This window comes from Nyctereutes procyonoides, unplaced genomic scaffold (assembly GCF_905146905.1).
Source record: "Nyctereutes procyonoides isolate TBG_1078 unplaced genomic scaffold, NYPRO_anot_genome, whole genome shotgun sequence".
Taxonomy (NCBI): Eukaryota; Metazoa; Chordata; class Mammalia; order Carnivora; family Canidae; genus Nyctereutes; species Nyctereutes procyonoides.
The window spans coordinates 39,067,671-39,084,808 of record NW_026575046.1 but is presented as its reverse complement, the minus strand read 5'-3'; the positions used below and the strand labels follow the sequence as shown (position 1 = coordinate 39,084,808).

Below are 17,138 nucleotides of genomic sequence, written 5' to 3'. Positions count from 1 at the left end.
AGACGGCTATTTTTTTCATACTGCTCTTCTTTATTCTTAGTTGGGATTTTATTGCCGTTAAGTTTTTTGAATTCCCTTAGTCATGAATTCATCCAAAGACAATTTTCTTCCCCCTGAAAGAATAAATGAAAAGTTACAGAAATTCTCATGCAGATTTAAAATAAAGTGCCCCCACCTTCTTCCAATCAATGTGCTCAGAAGGAGGGTCCAGGCCCAAAGATAGTCAGAGAGACCCAGACTTTTCTTCATCGCGGGCTTGTGCAGCTGAAAAGTAGAACAAGTAGAGATCAATGTCTCTTGCAAGAAACATCAGGTTATAACCACTAGGGCTGACTGAGGCAGTTCAGATGAATGCTTTGAAGTCAGGAAATGACCTCACTGGGATATGACACCTCATTGGAAGCAATGGAAACCTGGACCATCCATTCTCCACTTTCCCTTCCATTTCTCCATTCAGCAATATATCAGTATCTTAATTTCTCCTGTAAAAGAATACAAGTTGAAATGCTTTCAGGTGACAGTATTGCGCAACAAAAAAAACCGTGAGTTTTTTTTCCTCTAGGTTGTATATTTCCAATATAGTTTGAATTACTCTCTTCTTGTTTATCATCTGAAAATCTTGACCTTTTTGACTGGAGTTTCCCTGCCTGAACTGTGCATTGACATTTTTAAGCCGGTGTCTATAATGGGGTGAACGTGTTTTGGAGCTGAGATGGGGTAGGTCAATATGCTTCGATGACTAAATTCATTTTTGAATTCTGGATTTTCCTTGATTTCAGAAGCAACTGTATTTATCTTAAAAAAAAAAAAAAAGCATAGGAAACACACTGTTGAATGCCGAAGTCGTGCTTATATTCTCTGTGATTGCTTTGTTAAACGTGCTCATTAATGCTTCTGTGGGGCTAAAGGACACACTTTATAGTCAAGCCATGTGCTGATCTCTCTCATACACACAAGCCACACTCACGTAAACGCATGCAAACATGCCCACACATGTCTTTTAAGCCCTCTTAAATTCTGCCAGGTTGCTGCTAGAAGGAAGATGTTTCATCTCAGACAGATGGAAGCTGGAGTGCTTTGCTTTGCATGAATACGGGAATCTTTTTTCCCTCTTAGGTAAAGTGCAATCAATCACCATCTGATTGTCGAATTTTAGACTTGATAGTGGGATGAGGAAGGAAAGGAAGAGTATGGAAAGCTTAGAGAATTTCACAAAATTATCATCTATTTGTGGGAACAATTTTTAAAGATCGGTGCACTACCTGGTTACGGAGAAGATATGGCAACACTTTTTAAATGTGCTATGATTAATGGCAATCATAGCATGAGAAATGCTGAAGGTATTTATTGGGACTTTTCTGAATCTATACTCCTTAGTACAGTGATTAATGGATTGCATGTCTTTTAAAGCATGTTTTTCATTATCCACTCTATGGTTTAATGTGGTATGCCTTTAAGCACATCTACACAAATGCTTTCCACACTCCTGGGGGGATCATTTATATCAGTAAAAACCATTACAGACAGACATGTAAGCAATGAAACGTAATTAATGTGTTTAGAGTGAAATGGTCTAGATCTAGAGATAAGAGCTGTGAGCTTCATAGTTTTTACTTAATTTAGTCACTGGTTTTGGCATGAATGACAAGAGATATCAGACAAATATCAGTATGTTAAAAGATTGCATCTAAATTGCACAGTTAGAATTCACCCTTGCATTAATCTTCAGCATCTGTTATGAAGGAAAAACAACTTCTCTTACCCTATTAATAAGTATTGGTCTTTATAAAAAAGAAAAAAGAGGGGGTGATTCTTGAGGGGTAAATGGAATAAAACAAATTCCCGAGGCAAGGTACTATAGCTTTTTGTCCTCCTCTGGCATTTTAAAGAGAAAAACAAACCTATCATGGCACTTGAGTTGTTGAGTAAGAAAGTTTCTTGCAAATACAAACATAATAGTTTAAAAGAAATGCTAAGCTGCCTCCTTACCCTCTTCCACCTTCAACCTTCCCCCATCAGACACACACCCTCCAAACACCCGTATCCCATGCCACCCATATCAAATGAGAAGTTGAGTTTTTCACGTTCAGAAATCAGAGAGACCCCTACACCAGAGGGCATTTTAGCAGCGTCCACTGGAAATGAGAAAAGAGGCATTTCTGCAGCCAGAACGTGAGCGTGCCTTCCCTGGAAGGGGACGTTGAGACGGGGCTTCCGTCCCAGTCCCAGCATCTTAACTTTAGACGGTGCCCCCCAAAGCCCCTCCCCAGCTCATCCCAGCTCCCTCTTGAAAAAAAAAAAAATCAAAACAACATGTCACCACCCACCCCGCGGAATAAATCCATATCTGCCTAAGAAAGGGGGAAAGAAAGGAAGAGATACGGGGGTGGGGGGGTGGGGGGGTTAACGCTTCTATATCGCTGCGGTTTTCACCCTGAAAGAAAAACATTCGTTGTTTCTACCTGCTGTGGGATCAGGCTCTTGTCCTGTTCCCTCTCTCCCCTTTTTTTCCCTCTCGCCTTCCTATCCCTCCGGCTGGGAAAAGCCACGTTCAAGCTGTGCGTGTAGCGGTCCGCAGCCGCACTTACCTCGGGCCCCCTCTGGGCACAGGATCGCTCAAGACCCGGGAAAAGTGTGCGAGCGAGGATCGCGGAGAGCCGGGAGCAGCGCGGGAGCGCGGGTCGGGCGCGCCGGAGCCCGGGGGCGTCCTCGCTCTCCCCTCGCTCACTCGGTCTGAGCCATCATGGACTCTGCGTGCTCCTCTGCTGAAGGTTTCACACCCAAATTTGCTTCCCGGTATCCGATCTGCAGCTATACAACAAAAGATTTCTCTTTACCAAGACAGTAGTAATACGTCCCAGGGCAAACCGGATGTGAAATAGGCGGTGACTTCATGCCAGAGAGATTTTATTTTAGAAAGGAAGGTGGTACCAGCCTCTGGATCTGGAGACCAATCCGCCCATTTTTTATATGCAGCACAATTTAACTTGCACCGCTCTGGCCCTAATCCCCTTCTCTCTGGCTGCAGACTCAAATCCTTCTACAATCTGCTGCAAGCTTTGCTTTGCCTTTTTTTTTTTTTTTTTTTTGGTGGGGAGTAGAAATGGGGGAGGAAAGGGGAGAAAGGGTTAGAGACGTAAGGACCCCACTCAGAACCTTTTCACACTTTCAATTCATGAGCACTGTTTTAAGGTGTGCCCCGTTAAAAAACAACAACAACAACAAAACAGCTGATCGGTATAACTAGTCCAGCTTTGATCAAACGTTCAACCACTGCATGCATATGAATGGATGCAGGGAGCTGCAAGGTTGCACATGTGGAGAGCCACTGTCCTCTCGCCTGCCTCCCTCCCTCGCACGCACTCCCACACACATGTCTGAGTCCCTGTGTCTTGCAGAGTCACGAATGGTGAGGGATGGCGGGCAACAGTGCTGGCCAGTAGGGAACTGGCCGCCAGGTGTCCAGGCTTTCGCACTTGGACAGGTTGTGAGCGCTTTCCACCCCACCTTCGTCTGTATCTTAGAGGACAGCAAGAAACGCGCTCCCGAGCCGGGTTTTTTAATCTCTGCAGGCAACTGTTTGTCTGTTTATGTGATTAAAGGAGAAAACACGGTCCCCTTTAAATCAGAACCGTGCTAGGTTCCCAGGACGAGGAGTATTTAACTTTAAATAAATCACCCAGATCATTTCTAGGTTTGAGAGTCATATCTCCATTTCCGGAATCATTCCCTTGACTCCAACTCCATCATTCTCCGGATTAGGAAAATGGGAGAGGGGGAGGAGAGAAGATTAACAAAAAGATTTTTAGAAGTCAGGCCCCGACCATCTTCTACCTTCCCACCCCCCCCCCGCCCTCTTCCATTACCCCCCCCCCAGTGGCGCTCTCCACCCACGAATAATTAGACACTTAGGGAAGGAGGGTGTGTTTCAACATCAATCTAACTCAATTTCTAGGGAGCCAGGGGCGACTGTAGTTCTCCCTTCGGATTTTGTGAATGGGTGTTTGCAGCACAGAGGAGATGGGTGCTTTCTGAAACGACCTGAAGCTCTGGAAACTGTCCCTTCAGCACTTGAGCCAGACAACGTAGGAGGCGCTGAAAAGATAGGGTGCCTCCATGTAATGCTTCTGGTGAGTAAGGTCTGAACTTTGATGAGCTCCCTAGTCATTTTGCTCTGGAAGACTTGTAGCAGAGGAAACGTTGTGGGTAGGGGCGGAGCTTGGCAAAGTGAAGAAAAAAACCTAAATGGCCAGTCTATACCACTCACTGGATTTTGGTTCTACAAGCCTTCCTTGACCTTGTGCTGTAATGCAGTCAGCTTACTTGGTTAAAACATAACAGGTGATTGAGATGATCAGGAATATAAAATTGAAGACCACTTTCAGAATCGGGCTTGGTTATCATGAGTTTTGAAGGGAAATGTTACTGGGAAGATGATTTTAGGAGTAAATATTCAAGGAAGAGAGATTTGAAGATCATCTTATGTTGCCTACTCTGTTCAGATAGGACAAAGGTCAATGTATTCTTAAAGATTCCCACTGAGGATCATCATAGCTTCCCTATATGACATTACTCAATTTTTATTTATTTATGTACTTATCCATTAATTCACTTATTTATTGAGTAGTTCTGAGAACAAAACTTCCTTTATTAAGGTTTTATAAACCTGGCTTAACAATTAGAAAATATTGTTTTCTTACCTGACAATATAAAATGCAATTCCATGATTTTGTTTTCATTCAACAAAGACTGATAGTTCTAGAAATGTAATCTTTTCATCTTTTTTTTTTTCTCCTGGTAAAATTGTCACAGCTTCTTCTACTCTGCTCTGCCAATGGGAGTAACTTTATATCCTATACCTAATGCTATACAATCAAACCACTCTACTGATTATGGTGTTTTTTTTTTCAATCACAGTTACCGAAATGTTATTATTTGCACAATAATCTCTGAAAACAATGCCAATCACATCTTTCTTCAGATTAAAAGTGTTATGTGACTATCCAGCAGGACACAATTGCATGGCATTTCCATACATTTAAAACAATAAATATTTATAAATAATCACTGGGTTTATTTTAAAACTAGAGTGCACATATGGGAATAGAAATGTCTATGCCATGATTCTCCATTTAAGAAAACAATGCAGTTTTTACTAGATGATATTTGTATGATTGGTTTTTGGACATATATGTTTTTAATAAATGATTTTAATAAATAAATTGTGGTCGTTTAGAACACTGATAATTTGGCTACTCCAAAAACAGCAACTGCAACTCTAAATTATCAGTTTGTTTATTATTTTCCATCAAGGTATCATTAACCAAGGAATAAATATAAGAAATAATATAAGAGATTAATGGTAAGGAAATAATTACTTTATATTTTCTCTTTATATTGAATCTTTTAGATAATTGGTGACAGACTTGTTTTTTCTTCCACCTAGGGGAATAAATCCTTTCAAAGTATGTGTGCATCTGATTGAAGTAAGTTCTTGAGATAGTAGTAACCATGATATTTAATATTCTTAAAGTGTTTACTTGGTGCCAAGTAATGTGCTAATAAATTTGTATAAGCCATTCAATTTAATTCACAAAACATGTCTGAAATATAGTCTTAATATACCCGTTTTACACATCATTCAATTATGAATTAAGAGTGAGAGATTTGCCAAAGGTCACATAGGCAGTGAATGCTCATGCTAGAATGCAAACCCAGATCTTCTGACTTCAAAGCTTATTTTTTTAACTACCCTTCTATATTACTTTAATTCCTTAATTACCATATAGTTGTAGGCTCATGTTAAAATCTGTTTTATTCATCTTACATCTATGTTGAACAATCTTCATATCAGTTACATAAAACCTACCTCTGAACATTTTTAAAAATATTTGTTCAAGACAAGATTCTTTCTTTTGCTGGTCTAGTGCATCAAACTGCAACACAGTATCAGGCTAACTTTAGTGTTTCAGAGGTTTCTGCAATTTCCCTCTTGTCTTATGAGGCTACTCCCTCAGAGGACCTCCAAACCATCACTGGTTCTGGACAGAAGGGATTTGAGGTCAAACCTAGGACCACAGATCCTGGGGAGGCCTAATAGCTCTATTTCCAGTGTTGCAGTCTGGTACATTTTGCTTTTTCTGTCAATTTTAAATGGCAGGAAGCCCTGACCTAATTGAAGAAGTGGTACTGATTCTTTTCAACAGAAATGTTTTTACTTTCTCCAACTAAATGTAAACCAAATGAAGAAAAAAAATAGCAAGAATGTTCTCATCAATTCAGTGTGGGTTTTTATCATTTACAAAATATAGGGTGAGGGAGAAGAGGCAAATAAAAATAATGAAATATCCAATAAGCTTCAATTGAAATCTAGAATAAAGTGTTTTTTTTAAATGTCTGTGCATGGTTTAGATATGTACTGAAAGTGCATTTTAACATGTATGAAACATGGTTATCAATCTGCAATAATAAATATATAGTTCTAGTCAAACATGATGCCACCTACATTTATGTATATATACTTAGATATTAATATGGAATTTGTACACTCACTAAACTAGTCCTCCTTTTCTAATTTCTTTATATATAATACAGACCATCTTGCTAATGAATTATATGAACACATCCAGAGGCCTATCCCTTCTATTATAATTGTTATCAAAATAATAGCTCAGGGGGAAAAAGAACTGTGATTTAAGTAATAGTGTACTTTTTGTACACTATCTGTACACCTAGACACCTTTGTCATCTGGGTTACTTAGACCAATTCCTTTCTCCCGTGCTGGAAGGCTAGTTTGACATCTTAGCATAGTGAGAGACAGGTTATGTATAATAAAAACAATCTAAATTTTCTCATATTTGAGTCATAAATGCTTGGTACTCTAAAGGGATTTAGTGATTGTCTGCCCCAATCAATTTAACAGATCACAAAGATTATGTAATTCTCCCAGTGATCTTTGTAGAAGTAGAACTCAGGTTAGCATGGCACAGTGATTATTGTACATGGATATATATCTGAAGTCATTGGTATCTAACAGCTTCATGACCACTGGTATATTGATAAACTTTTCTGAACCTCCTTTTCTGAAGTTTTAAAATAAAGTAATATTAGAGGCAGCTGGATGGTGCAGTAGGTAATGCGATCAACTCTCGATTTTGGCTCAGGTCCTGATCTCGGGGCTGTGAGATCAAGCCTGGCATGGAACCCCATGCTCAACGCAGAGTCTGCTTCAGATCCCCATTCCCTCTCGTTCTGTGCTTCCTGCTGCTCATGCTTATTCTCTCTCTAAAAAATAAATAAATAAATAAATAAACAAACAAATAAATCTTTTAAAAAATAAATAACACTAAAAAAATAAATAAATAACACTATAAATAAAAAATAAACAAGTGATATTATAAATAAAAATAAATAAGCAATATTATACATAAAAAATAAAAAATAATATTATAAATAAAATAAATAACATTATAAATTAAAAAAATAAGTAATATTACGTCATTAGCTGACTGTCGCATGATACAGGAAAACAATTGTGAATCCCATAGTTCTCTAGCATACACCTAGTAGGTATCCAATGAATGCCACTTTCCTTCTCTTTCTCTTATCTCAATACAAATTCATTGTTTTTCAAACACTATAGTACATTCTGTACAGCATATTCATGTAACTCACAATTATTATTCTATTGTCCACATTACACATTAGATTTAACCAAAACATAGAATTCCCAGTTATTAGACAAGATGCCACAGCAAGCTAGCTTACCTGCTGGGCTTAATCCTAGACCCATATGCTTATTTTGTTGTTTTGTTTTTTTTTAAAGAGTCATTTATTTATTCATGACAGACACAGAGAGAAAGAGAGAGAGAGAGAGAGAGAGAGGCAGAGGCACAGGGAGAGGAAGAAGCAGGCTCCATGCAGCGAGCCTGATGCGGAACTTGATCTTGGGACTCCAGGATCACACCCTGAGCTGAAGGCAGGCACTTTAACTGCTCAGCCACCCAGGTGTCCCTATATGCTTATTTTGAAGGTGTTCTGAGAAAAAGAATACTTCTCACTATACCTGCCTTAGGCATTGAGGATTTTGCATAGACCCTAAACCAGGAAGATTTGAAGAGAATGCTCCAAGATAGAAGCAACCACAGCTTCTGCAGTCAGCCACAGACACCCTACCCCACTCCCACCCAATGTATATTTTACAGCATTTTCCTGTAAGAAAAACTGAACCAATACCCTTTAGGAATAAAACATATATATGAGAGCCAGACTCTTTTTAATTGTCACGCAAGGAGGACATTGTCCAATTTTCTTTTGTGGCAGTTTTCAGTTTTTCAGCAACTTAGATGTAACCCAGATTCATCCATTTTCTTTCTTTTTTTTTAAATTTATTTATTTATTCATGAGAGACACACACAGAGAGACAGGGACACAGGCAGAGGGAGAAGCAGGCTTCCTGCAGGGAGCCCGATGTGGGACTCGATCCCAGGACCCCAGGATCACAATCTGAGCCAAAGGCACACACTCAACCATTGAGCCACCCAGGTGCCCCAAGATTCACTCATTTTCTTTTAGTCTTTTCACAGATGTCAAATCTGTCAACCCAAGCAGGAAAATGCAGATTTATTCAGAGTTCAGAGGAATGATAATAAGCTGATAGTTGAAATAAATTATTTATTTTCAAATATCAAATATCAATAATTTTTGAAACTTTCAGAAGATTTTAGACTCTGTAGATTCTTTTAGCAATGTGAAGATCGCAATGCAAGTCAGGAGGGAGGTAAGAAACTGAGCATAGTCTATTAAAATGCCACAACTTTAAATCAGATTTTTAAAAATGATATAGTCTATATGACTTGAATTGAGGAAACATGCATTCTCTAATTTTATGGCAAAATTAAGCCATTCAGGATGTGTTTCCTTTGGTAAACTTCAAGTGTGTATATGTATAAAGAGTCTCTGGGTAAACTCCTTTAATAAGGAGTATATTTGCCCTTATTTTTCTTTGTTAAGGTGAATATAATGAATAGATATTCCATCAATATCAGTTAAGTGTCTAGCATGCAGAAGGGAAAAATAAAGATCTGAGTTAGAGAATCAATTTAGAAAGATTACTTATCAGAAATACTAAAAAAACAGTAGGTATATTGGTACCAAGAAATTGCATTTAGCTTATGCAGAATCTTCTGACATGATGAGGATACACCTAGTTTAGAATATTTGAAGATTTTAATGTGGCCTCATTATCCTGTTGGGCAGCTGCATTTACATATTTGAAATCATAAAACACAAAAAGTGACACAAACATTAAAACATCATTTAAAAAATCATTCATCATATTCTGAATGGCCATAGGATTTATGGAAAGGATATGAAATGGAAGGATTTACTATAACAAAGATCAAGAATTAAAACACTAATGCCCCATCTGTTCAGTAGCTCCCAATTCTTGATGTTTACAATAATTGCGTTCTGTGGAGTGAAATGAAAATGAGTTTATAGACATGGGTGCATTTTTTATTGTGGTTGTCCATAAATATATCTCAAATTATCTAATGTCCTTGTGTTAAATGTAGAATATAAACCAATTAGATTTTTTTTACCATAACTTACAACTAAACAATCTTAACCTAACCCCTTTCCAAGTTCGCTTATAATAACATTCACCATGCTTTCTCTTGGAGAAAACTCTACAACTTCCATTTTAGTTTTATACATGATCTTGAGCAGGGGTAGGGGGGGAACAAAGAGTTTTAAAGATGAATGACAATTGCTTTTGAATAATTTCATTTATGAAACAGTCAGCCCATGTAAATCTCAGGAATGTAGACTGTCCCCCAGGAGATCTGGAGATTTAGCTCAGAAAGCATTGCTCTGGATAAAGATACAATATTAAAAACCATATAGACCAATATCAACATAAAGGATCAAGATGACAACTGAAGTTAGATTTACTTGTTCTACTCTTCATCAGCTTTTAAGATGACAGCACATAATTGCCTTTGAAAGATGTAAAATGTGATTCTGAAGCAATGGAGTGGGCTTACGGTTTGTCACTACTCACATTCAGTGTTAGAATTTCAACATAAAGTAGACGATTCTTAAATTTCATTTAAGATGAGAGAATGAATTCTAAAATCCCCAAAAGAGATTATCTCCTATTTAGTAGCTTAAAGTATACCAGAAACTGTGTTTATTTTTCCTCACATAATCTTTGCCATTGCATTCTTGTAATAATGCTGTTTATAGACAGAAAACCTAGGTTCAAAAGAAGAGTGGACTGTCCTAGACTCACTTGGCTCATAATTCAGAGCCCTGATTTGAAATTGATGAAAACATTGATTTTGTGGCTTCCAAAAATTCATAATTATAAGGTAACTGAAGGTAAGTCCCTTCTTCGTAGGCTGGGAGTAAAACTGTCATGAGAGACTGACGAAAATATTTCTGATCACAGATTTGCAGTTTGTGAAGAAATGTAATCATATGAATTAAAGTTTTAGAAATGTTTAGTACAGGGAAGCAGAATAACATATTTAAGAAAGTGGAATTTGGAGTCAGACCTTTTCTTTCTCTTTTAGTTACTGTTCAGCCACTTCTCTAAATTTGCTTCTTTTTTTGTAGTAGAGGATTAATAATTTCATTTTACATGGAATATTCATAATAGTTATAAAGTAGGTAATATTAAATCAAATTATTAAATTGTTGAAAAATTAAGGTATTTTCAACAATTTGGTAGCTATGGTTATTACTAACACAATCTTTACTCTGTAACAATCTGTGATAACATGTAACTTTCCCTAGAACATTTCTTAGCTTCTCAAATATTGATATTAAGTTTTTATACATGACAACCAATTAAGTTAAGGCTTTGCAGTTGGACCAACTCACTCAGCCAAAATTTGTTAAATATCAGATTGACCATTTGATTTTTTTCATCATATAGTTATTGCCTGAAGCAAGAAAGCAATGGCTTTTAGAAGGAAAGTGAATTCATTATTTCAGAGAAATTCGACCCAGCAGGTGGTAGAACATAAGACATAAAATGCTTAAGGCAGAAGCAACTGCAAGACTCAACCATGATCCCACAACAGGAGGTGAAAAATTCTCTCTATCCAACTTCTGTTCAACTATTTTGCCAATAAGATGATGTAGGTTTAGTCAACATATAGGATGGCTTAATATTAAAATCAGATAAAAGGAGTAAGAAATAAATGGGATGACAATTAATGAACAAATTAGAAGTTAGGGAAAAATTACCACTCTTATCATGTCTTACTCATTTTTTTAACAATTAGAGTAGATAGATACTCCTGAAAGAGCAAGGAGTTCAGAAATTCTAGAAGGGAACACTGAAAGATAAGTCATTTATTGTGGACTTGGCAAGTTTTGAAATTAAAAAGTAAATTTTACTAGACCAAGAAAGGATCAGGGAAAATGCTTGCAGAGATTCATTTTTTTATAACATGCTTTTGTTTTTATTTATTTGTATGGGAATATTTTATTTTATCAGGGAGGTTCATTCCTGTAACAGACCATTTGAATCATAACAGTGTTTTAGAATTCAAATTAAACACAATTTTCAACCAGTATTGAATTGAAAATCATGCAGAGTATTTTGTTTGTTTTACAATTCTTTCTATAAGCTAATTTCGGTTAAAAGTATGTTTTTTTAAACTGCCAAAGTGGAATAAAAGCAGAACTTAGAAAAAGCTTTTGAAAAGCAGCTTCAGGAGCCTACTATTCTGTTCTTCAATTTCATTATTAGTTCTGTGAACCATGTTAAAATATTATAGTTACTCTTTGGGTGACCTTGAGATACTTGATACCTCTAGGAAAACTAGCTATTTCAGGGATTGAACTGTCCTAAGTTAGTCTGACAGCCATATGTTTAAATCATGATTTCAGTGCCTGGAGAAATTTTTGTCAGGCTCCCAAGCAAGTCAGCGAATTCAGGAGAATTGCCTTTTGGCTTTGGAAGAGCATAGTTGGGGAAGGTCAGTCAAGGTTCAGAAGCCTTTGTCACAGGCTTAAGGAGGATGCAAATACAAACCCTGTTCTCAGACAGAACAGCATCTATCTCCCATTTATACTTTCATGGAACGCCCCATATTACCAAAAAAGAAAAAAAAATTCCATTACAAAATGTGGCCACCTCTCCTTACACTTTTTGTTTGATTTAGTTGTGAGTAAAATATAAGAACAAAAGTAAATAAAAAAACAAATAGAAGAAGGGCTAATATTTTCCATGAGAAGAGCTTGTGAATCACCAGAAAAATGTAAAAGAAAACCCAAGTATTTTAGGACTAAATCTGTTTAAACTGTACAAGTAGTTCCTCTCCTGTAATGTATGGGAACAGGTAGAGAAAGTGTTCGCAATATTTGAAACTATAACTCCCTATTTAATCATTCTTTCCCTTTGAAAAATCATGCTAACTCTAAAGTTGCTAAACTTCTTTCTCTTTTGAAGCACAATAAGACATAAAGGGAAGTATAGTTCTCAGAGGTCAGCACATCAAGTACCACACAAAAATGAAATTTTATATAAAAATCTTAACAAAAAGACTCCTGGGCAATAATAAGTAGTTATTTGTTCGTGCCATTTTTATTAAAAGAGGCCTCAGGAACCATCTTTTGTATAGATCCTTATTTTCATCTAGTTTTCAAATTCAAAACTAAATCTGAGATTTCCTCATTTAACAGCACAGTATATTAGACTCACCTGCTCAGGTCTACTACTTTCACTTTCTCATACCCATTTGCAAAATTCATGTCATTATTATTACTGCCTTTGAATTTCCAGAATTTATTTCATACAAAATCTTTACAAATGTACTGAATAATCTAATCAGATTAGTTTTAGGGTTGTTTAAGTCAATTCAAAAGTTCCTCTGAGGAGTAAATAGGAACAAAATCATCAAAAAAAATTTTTGGAAAAAAAATCTTGGCATAGGGATCGTTCTACCAGATATAAAAATGTACATGAAGAAACTATAGTAAATAAACTAAATAGTTCTGGCTCAGATGCAGATGGAAGCTTAATGTAGGATTATCTGTAAATGGCCCTAAAATTAGAGGCATCTTAAATGTCCAAAAATAGGGGAGAAATTGAATAAATTTTAGTATATTCATTTCACAAAATTATATGTAGTACTTTAAAAAGTGAAGTAAATTTTACCCAATCACATAAAATGATACTTGCAGTGTATTGCTACATCAAAAAAGCAAACATATAAATAGTATGATTATTGTTTTGCAAAATACATATAATAAGAAGATAAAAAAAATAAAGGTCTGAAATGGTACACATTTCAGATAATAGAGCTGTCAACAACTATCATACCTTTTATTTTATCCTTTCCATATAATATAATTTTTTTGGTAGATATGCCTTTTGTAAATTTTTTTATAAAACAATAACAAAATGAAAAAAAGAAAGGTATATGATTTAGCTTCCTGGACACAGGAGAAATAAAGCAGTGACTCTACTGCTCACTTAAAGCCCCAGAAGTCTGACTCTAGGTTTGTTGTTGTAATTATCACCTAGGAAGAGCTGGATTCTCAAAATTGCTGAGGTTTCATTCACTTGTCTTAGAGGTTGAAGAGGAAGTGGCAGCACAGTGCTAGAAATTCACACTCACTTTCTTCATCTCCCTAATTATATAGCGATCCAGGAGAAAAACTTCCCTTCAGAAATAAGATACTTAGTTCACAATCGTAGGCACTACTCCAAATTAAATGTTTATAGGTTTACTGTAAACTCAACAATAAATGATAAAAAAAGATAAAGGCTGTCAATCAACTAAACAGACATGCTTGAGTATAAAAGACTCTGTGGTGCGTGCTATAAATCCCGGATCATTTTACAATATTACCAGTTTGGAGACTTGGAGATTTACAGCCACTTGGGTTTTTTTTTTTTTTTGGTTTGGTTTCAGGCAGAATTCATTTTGTGCCTGCTGGATACCCTAGGGACCATATGTTTAAAAACGTTAGCATCGCATTGTTGGGAACTAGAGCTCTTCACCTAGCTCTCTGCCTAGAGACCTTGGAACTCTTCACTAGTCACATAATTCTCACAGTTCTATTGTTAAATGAATCACTTCCTATCCCTTATGTTGAAACATGTGTAAGTTTGGCTGTGTGGTTTTGCACAACAGTTATGTAAGCAGATATCTCCAAACCCCTAAGTTAAGCATGCTCTTTTCTTTCATTTGAAAGATTCTCTCCCTACTCCCTGCCCCTGCCCCCTGCCACACACATAGCCTTAGCAAGAAGAGCAAGTTTTAAATAGTAAATTTAAATGACTTTTTTGTTTCACTCCTAAAAAAAGTATCATCATAAGTTAGTGTTTATGGAAACATTAAAGAAACAGCCTCATGATCAAGAGAGAAGTATAATTCTGCTTTGCATGTTTGTACAAAGAAAGAAAATCAATTCTCCCATATATGAATAGCACTGGACTTTGGGCATCTATTTTCTATGGATTGAAAACCTATCTTTCTTTCTTTTTTAAAAAGATTTATTTATTTAATTAGAGAGAGAGAGACAGAGAAGGGAAGGGCAGAGGGAGAGGGAAAGAATCCTCAAGCAGACTCCACACTGAGCATGGAGACTGGTGTGGGGTCTCATCCCAGGACCCTGAGATCATGAACTCAGCTGAAACCAAGAGTTGGGACATTCAACCACCCAGACACCCCCAAAACCTAGCTTTCTATCTAAAGGATGATCAGTTATTAAAATGTTTCTAAGTTTAAAACTCCTATCATTACATTGACTATTAAGCTGTGGTAGATGAGATTAGCATGTATTTCTCATTTAACTAAAATAGGTGTGCATTTCAGAAGAGTAGATAAGCAAAGATAAATTTGACAGTTCTGTAGGGTGGGCATGCATCAGTCTCCAGATTGGTTGTTAACAGGAGGATTTCCTTTTTTCTCTTGAGATCAAATGATATTAGATGTTGGCAGTAGGAGCTAACTAAGTGTCCAGTCTTGGATGAACATAAAGATGGCAGAGATGTTCTGTTCAAAACTCAATGAAATAAAGGCCCAAGAGGAGTACAGCAGAGCAGTTTCAGGGAAACATGGGTCAAGCCCCAGCTCAGCTAATTACAGAACTGAGACAAGTTACTTAATTTTTTTTGTATTTCTGATTTTTCACCTGAAAAATAGGAGTAAGAGGCCTTTTTTCCCCTAAGAGTCCTAAATTAGGTAACTTAAAGGGCTTAGCATAGTACATGGAACATGAGAAATGCTCAACATGAGAAATGCTCAATGAACATTTTTTAATGTGACAGACATTATTTGTACTCATTAACATACCATCACTATAAAACCACCTTTCTGATACTCAGTTCCTAAATTTATGGATTGAGATTAATATTTCTTTTTCACAGTGAGGTTAGAAATTGATAAACTGTACTATAGATACTATTACTGGAAACTCTGACATTATGTTTATTTAGGGAATACTACTATGTCACTATCATTGAGAATTCACAAAATAGCCATGTAAATGCCACACATCAGGGAACACATTCCCTCTTAATTCACTGTACAATTAGGATTTAATGGATGAAGTCAAGATTCCTAGAAAAAGTGATGCCAATGTATATTAGCATGAGCAGTCATTATAATCTTTAGATAATCTTATCTTAAATACTGTACTTTAGAGTTACAGAGGTTTAAAAAATGCAGGTTATAGGAACACTGATGTTAAATCAATCAGAATGCACAATTACTTCTCCTTGGCTCCATGACTCTATGCATAGGTAAAAATATGTTGATGCTGCAGTTTGCAAATTGCATAAGCCCTAGTCCTCCTCCCTGTATCTTTTTGAATATGAAATTCTATGTGTCTTATTGCAATAATTAAGCAAGAAAATTGCTTCCCATTATATCAGCCCATATATCCCTTATGCATAAGACAAAGAGCTTACTAAACATTTGCAAAAACTTGACAGTTCAGGTAGTGATGGCTAGGATTCTACTGGACTAAAAACTTCCCTCCCCTAATCCTGACCCTACAAATATAGACTGACTGTATTCCAAGCTATGATAGGTACTTTTACAACTCCAAAGTATTACAGCCAGGTTGATTAGGGATAGTCTGGTTATTAAAATTCCAATATTAGTGATGAACGTGATGTAGTTCCTCTCACTGCAATCATGCTTTAACTTCTCCACTGAATTTAATATTTCTAAGTGCTTCAGAAGACATCCAACCCTCCATTCTCATTGGAAAGTGTGAGTTCACTACTTTGTCTAACATACTTAGGGAGATAGCTCCAAGAAGCAGTGGCAACTACTTCAACTATTAAGGAGGCTGTCCTCACGGGAGTAAGATGGGATAGGGAATGCTGGTTTTGGAGCTGGAAAATCTGGATTTCCTTATTCACTAACATTAGACTATAGGTTACCTGAAAGCCAAGAATATTCAGAGTAAACAAATAGATTGGATAAGATATATATAAGGTAGAATCTAGAAGAGCAAAATAGACATTGGGTTGAATTGTGCATAATGGTTAGAGGGACTTATTGGGAGGCAATTCTCTATTGTTTTCCAGCATTTCTGCATGTTATAAGCAGAGAAAATGATTGCTTTGTTCCAGATTATTTTTTCAAGGATGTTTTTGTAGCAAACAGTCCTAGACGGTAAAGATAACATTGCCCTAAAGCAAAGGGCAGGGAGTGTTTCTCATAATAAGAGATGTGGGCTCCTAAGGTGCCTGCCTGACTGGCTCAGTTGTTAGAGCATGCAACTCTTGATCTCATGGTCATGAGTTCAAGGTCCATATTGAGCATGGACTCAATTCAGAATAAGTGAAATCAAATCAAATCAAATCTTAGAGAAAGAGAAATGTGGGCGACACTTGGGTGTCTCAGCTGTTTAAATGTCTGCCGTCAGCTCAGGTCATGATCCCAGGGTCCTGGGATGGAGCCCAGTATTGGGCTCCCTGCTCAGCGAGGAGTCTCTTCTCCCTCTCCCTCTGCCTCGGCCCTCAACTTGCTCTCTCTCAAGTAAATACATAAAATATTTTTAAAAAGAGAGATGTGGGTTCCCTAAGTTCCAGGTTCCTCTCCTGTGATGCACCATGCTCCGTATGCAGGTGCCATCTGGCCCTCTTCATGTTGTCTTG

At 36.8% G+C, this 17,138-nt stretch overlaps 1 protein-coding gene across 1 annotated transcript in view; it reads right to left on the bottom strand.

Moving 5' to 3' along the window:
• GABRA1 (gamma-aminobutyric acid type A receptor subunit alpha1) overlaps nucleotides 1–2,804 on the bottom strand; it is a 58,185-nt gene extending 55,381 nt beyond the window's left edge. Inside the window, exons 1-2 of the mRNA XM_055325420.1 lie at nucleotides 2,589–2,804; nucleotides 176–264 (exon numbers count right to left, since the gene is read on the bottom strand). Of these exons, the coding sequence (XP_055181395.1) occupies nucleotides 176–249 (74 nt within the window). The 5' untranslated portion in view covers nucleotides 250–264; nucleotides 2,589–2,804. The remainder of the gene's footprint in view (nucleotides 1–175; nucleotides 265–2,588) is intronic.
• Between the last annotated feature and the right edge of the window lie 14,334 nt (nucleotides 2,805–17,138).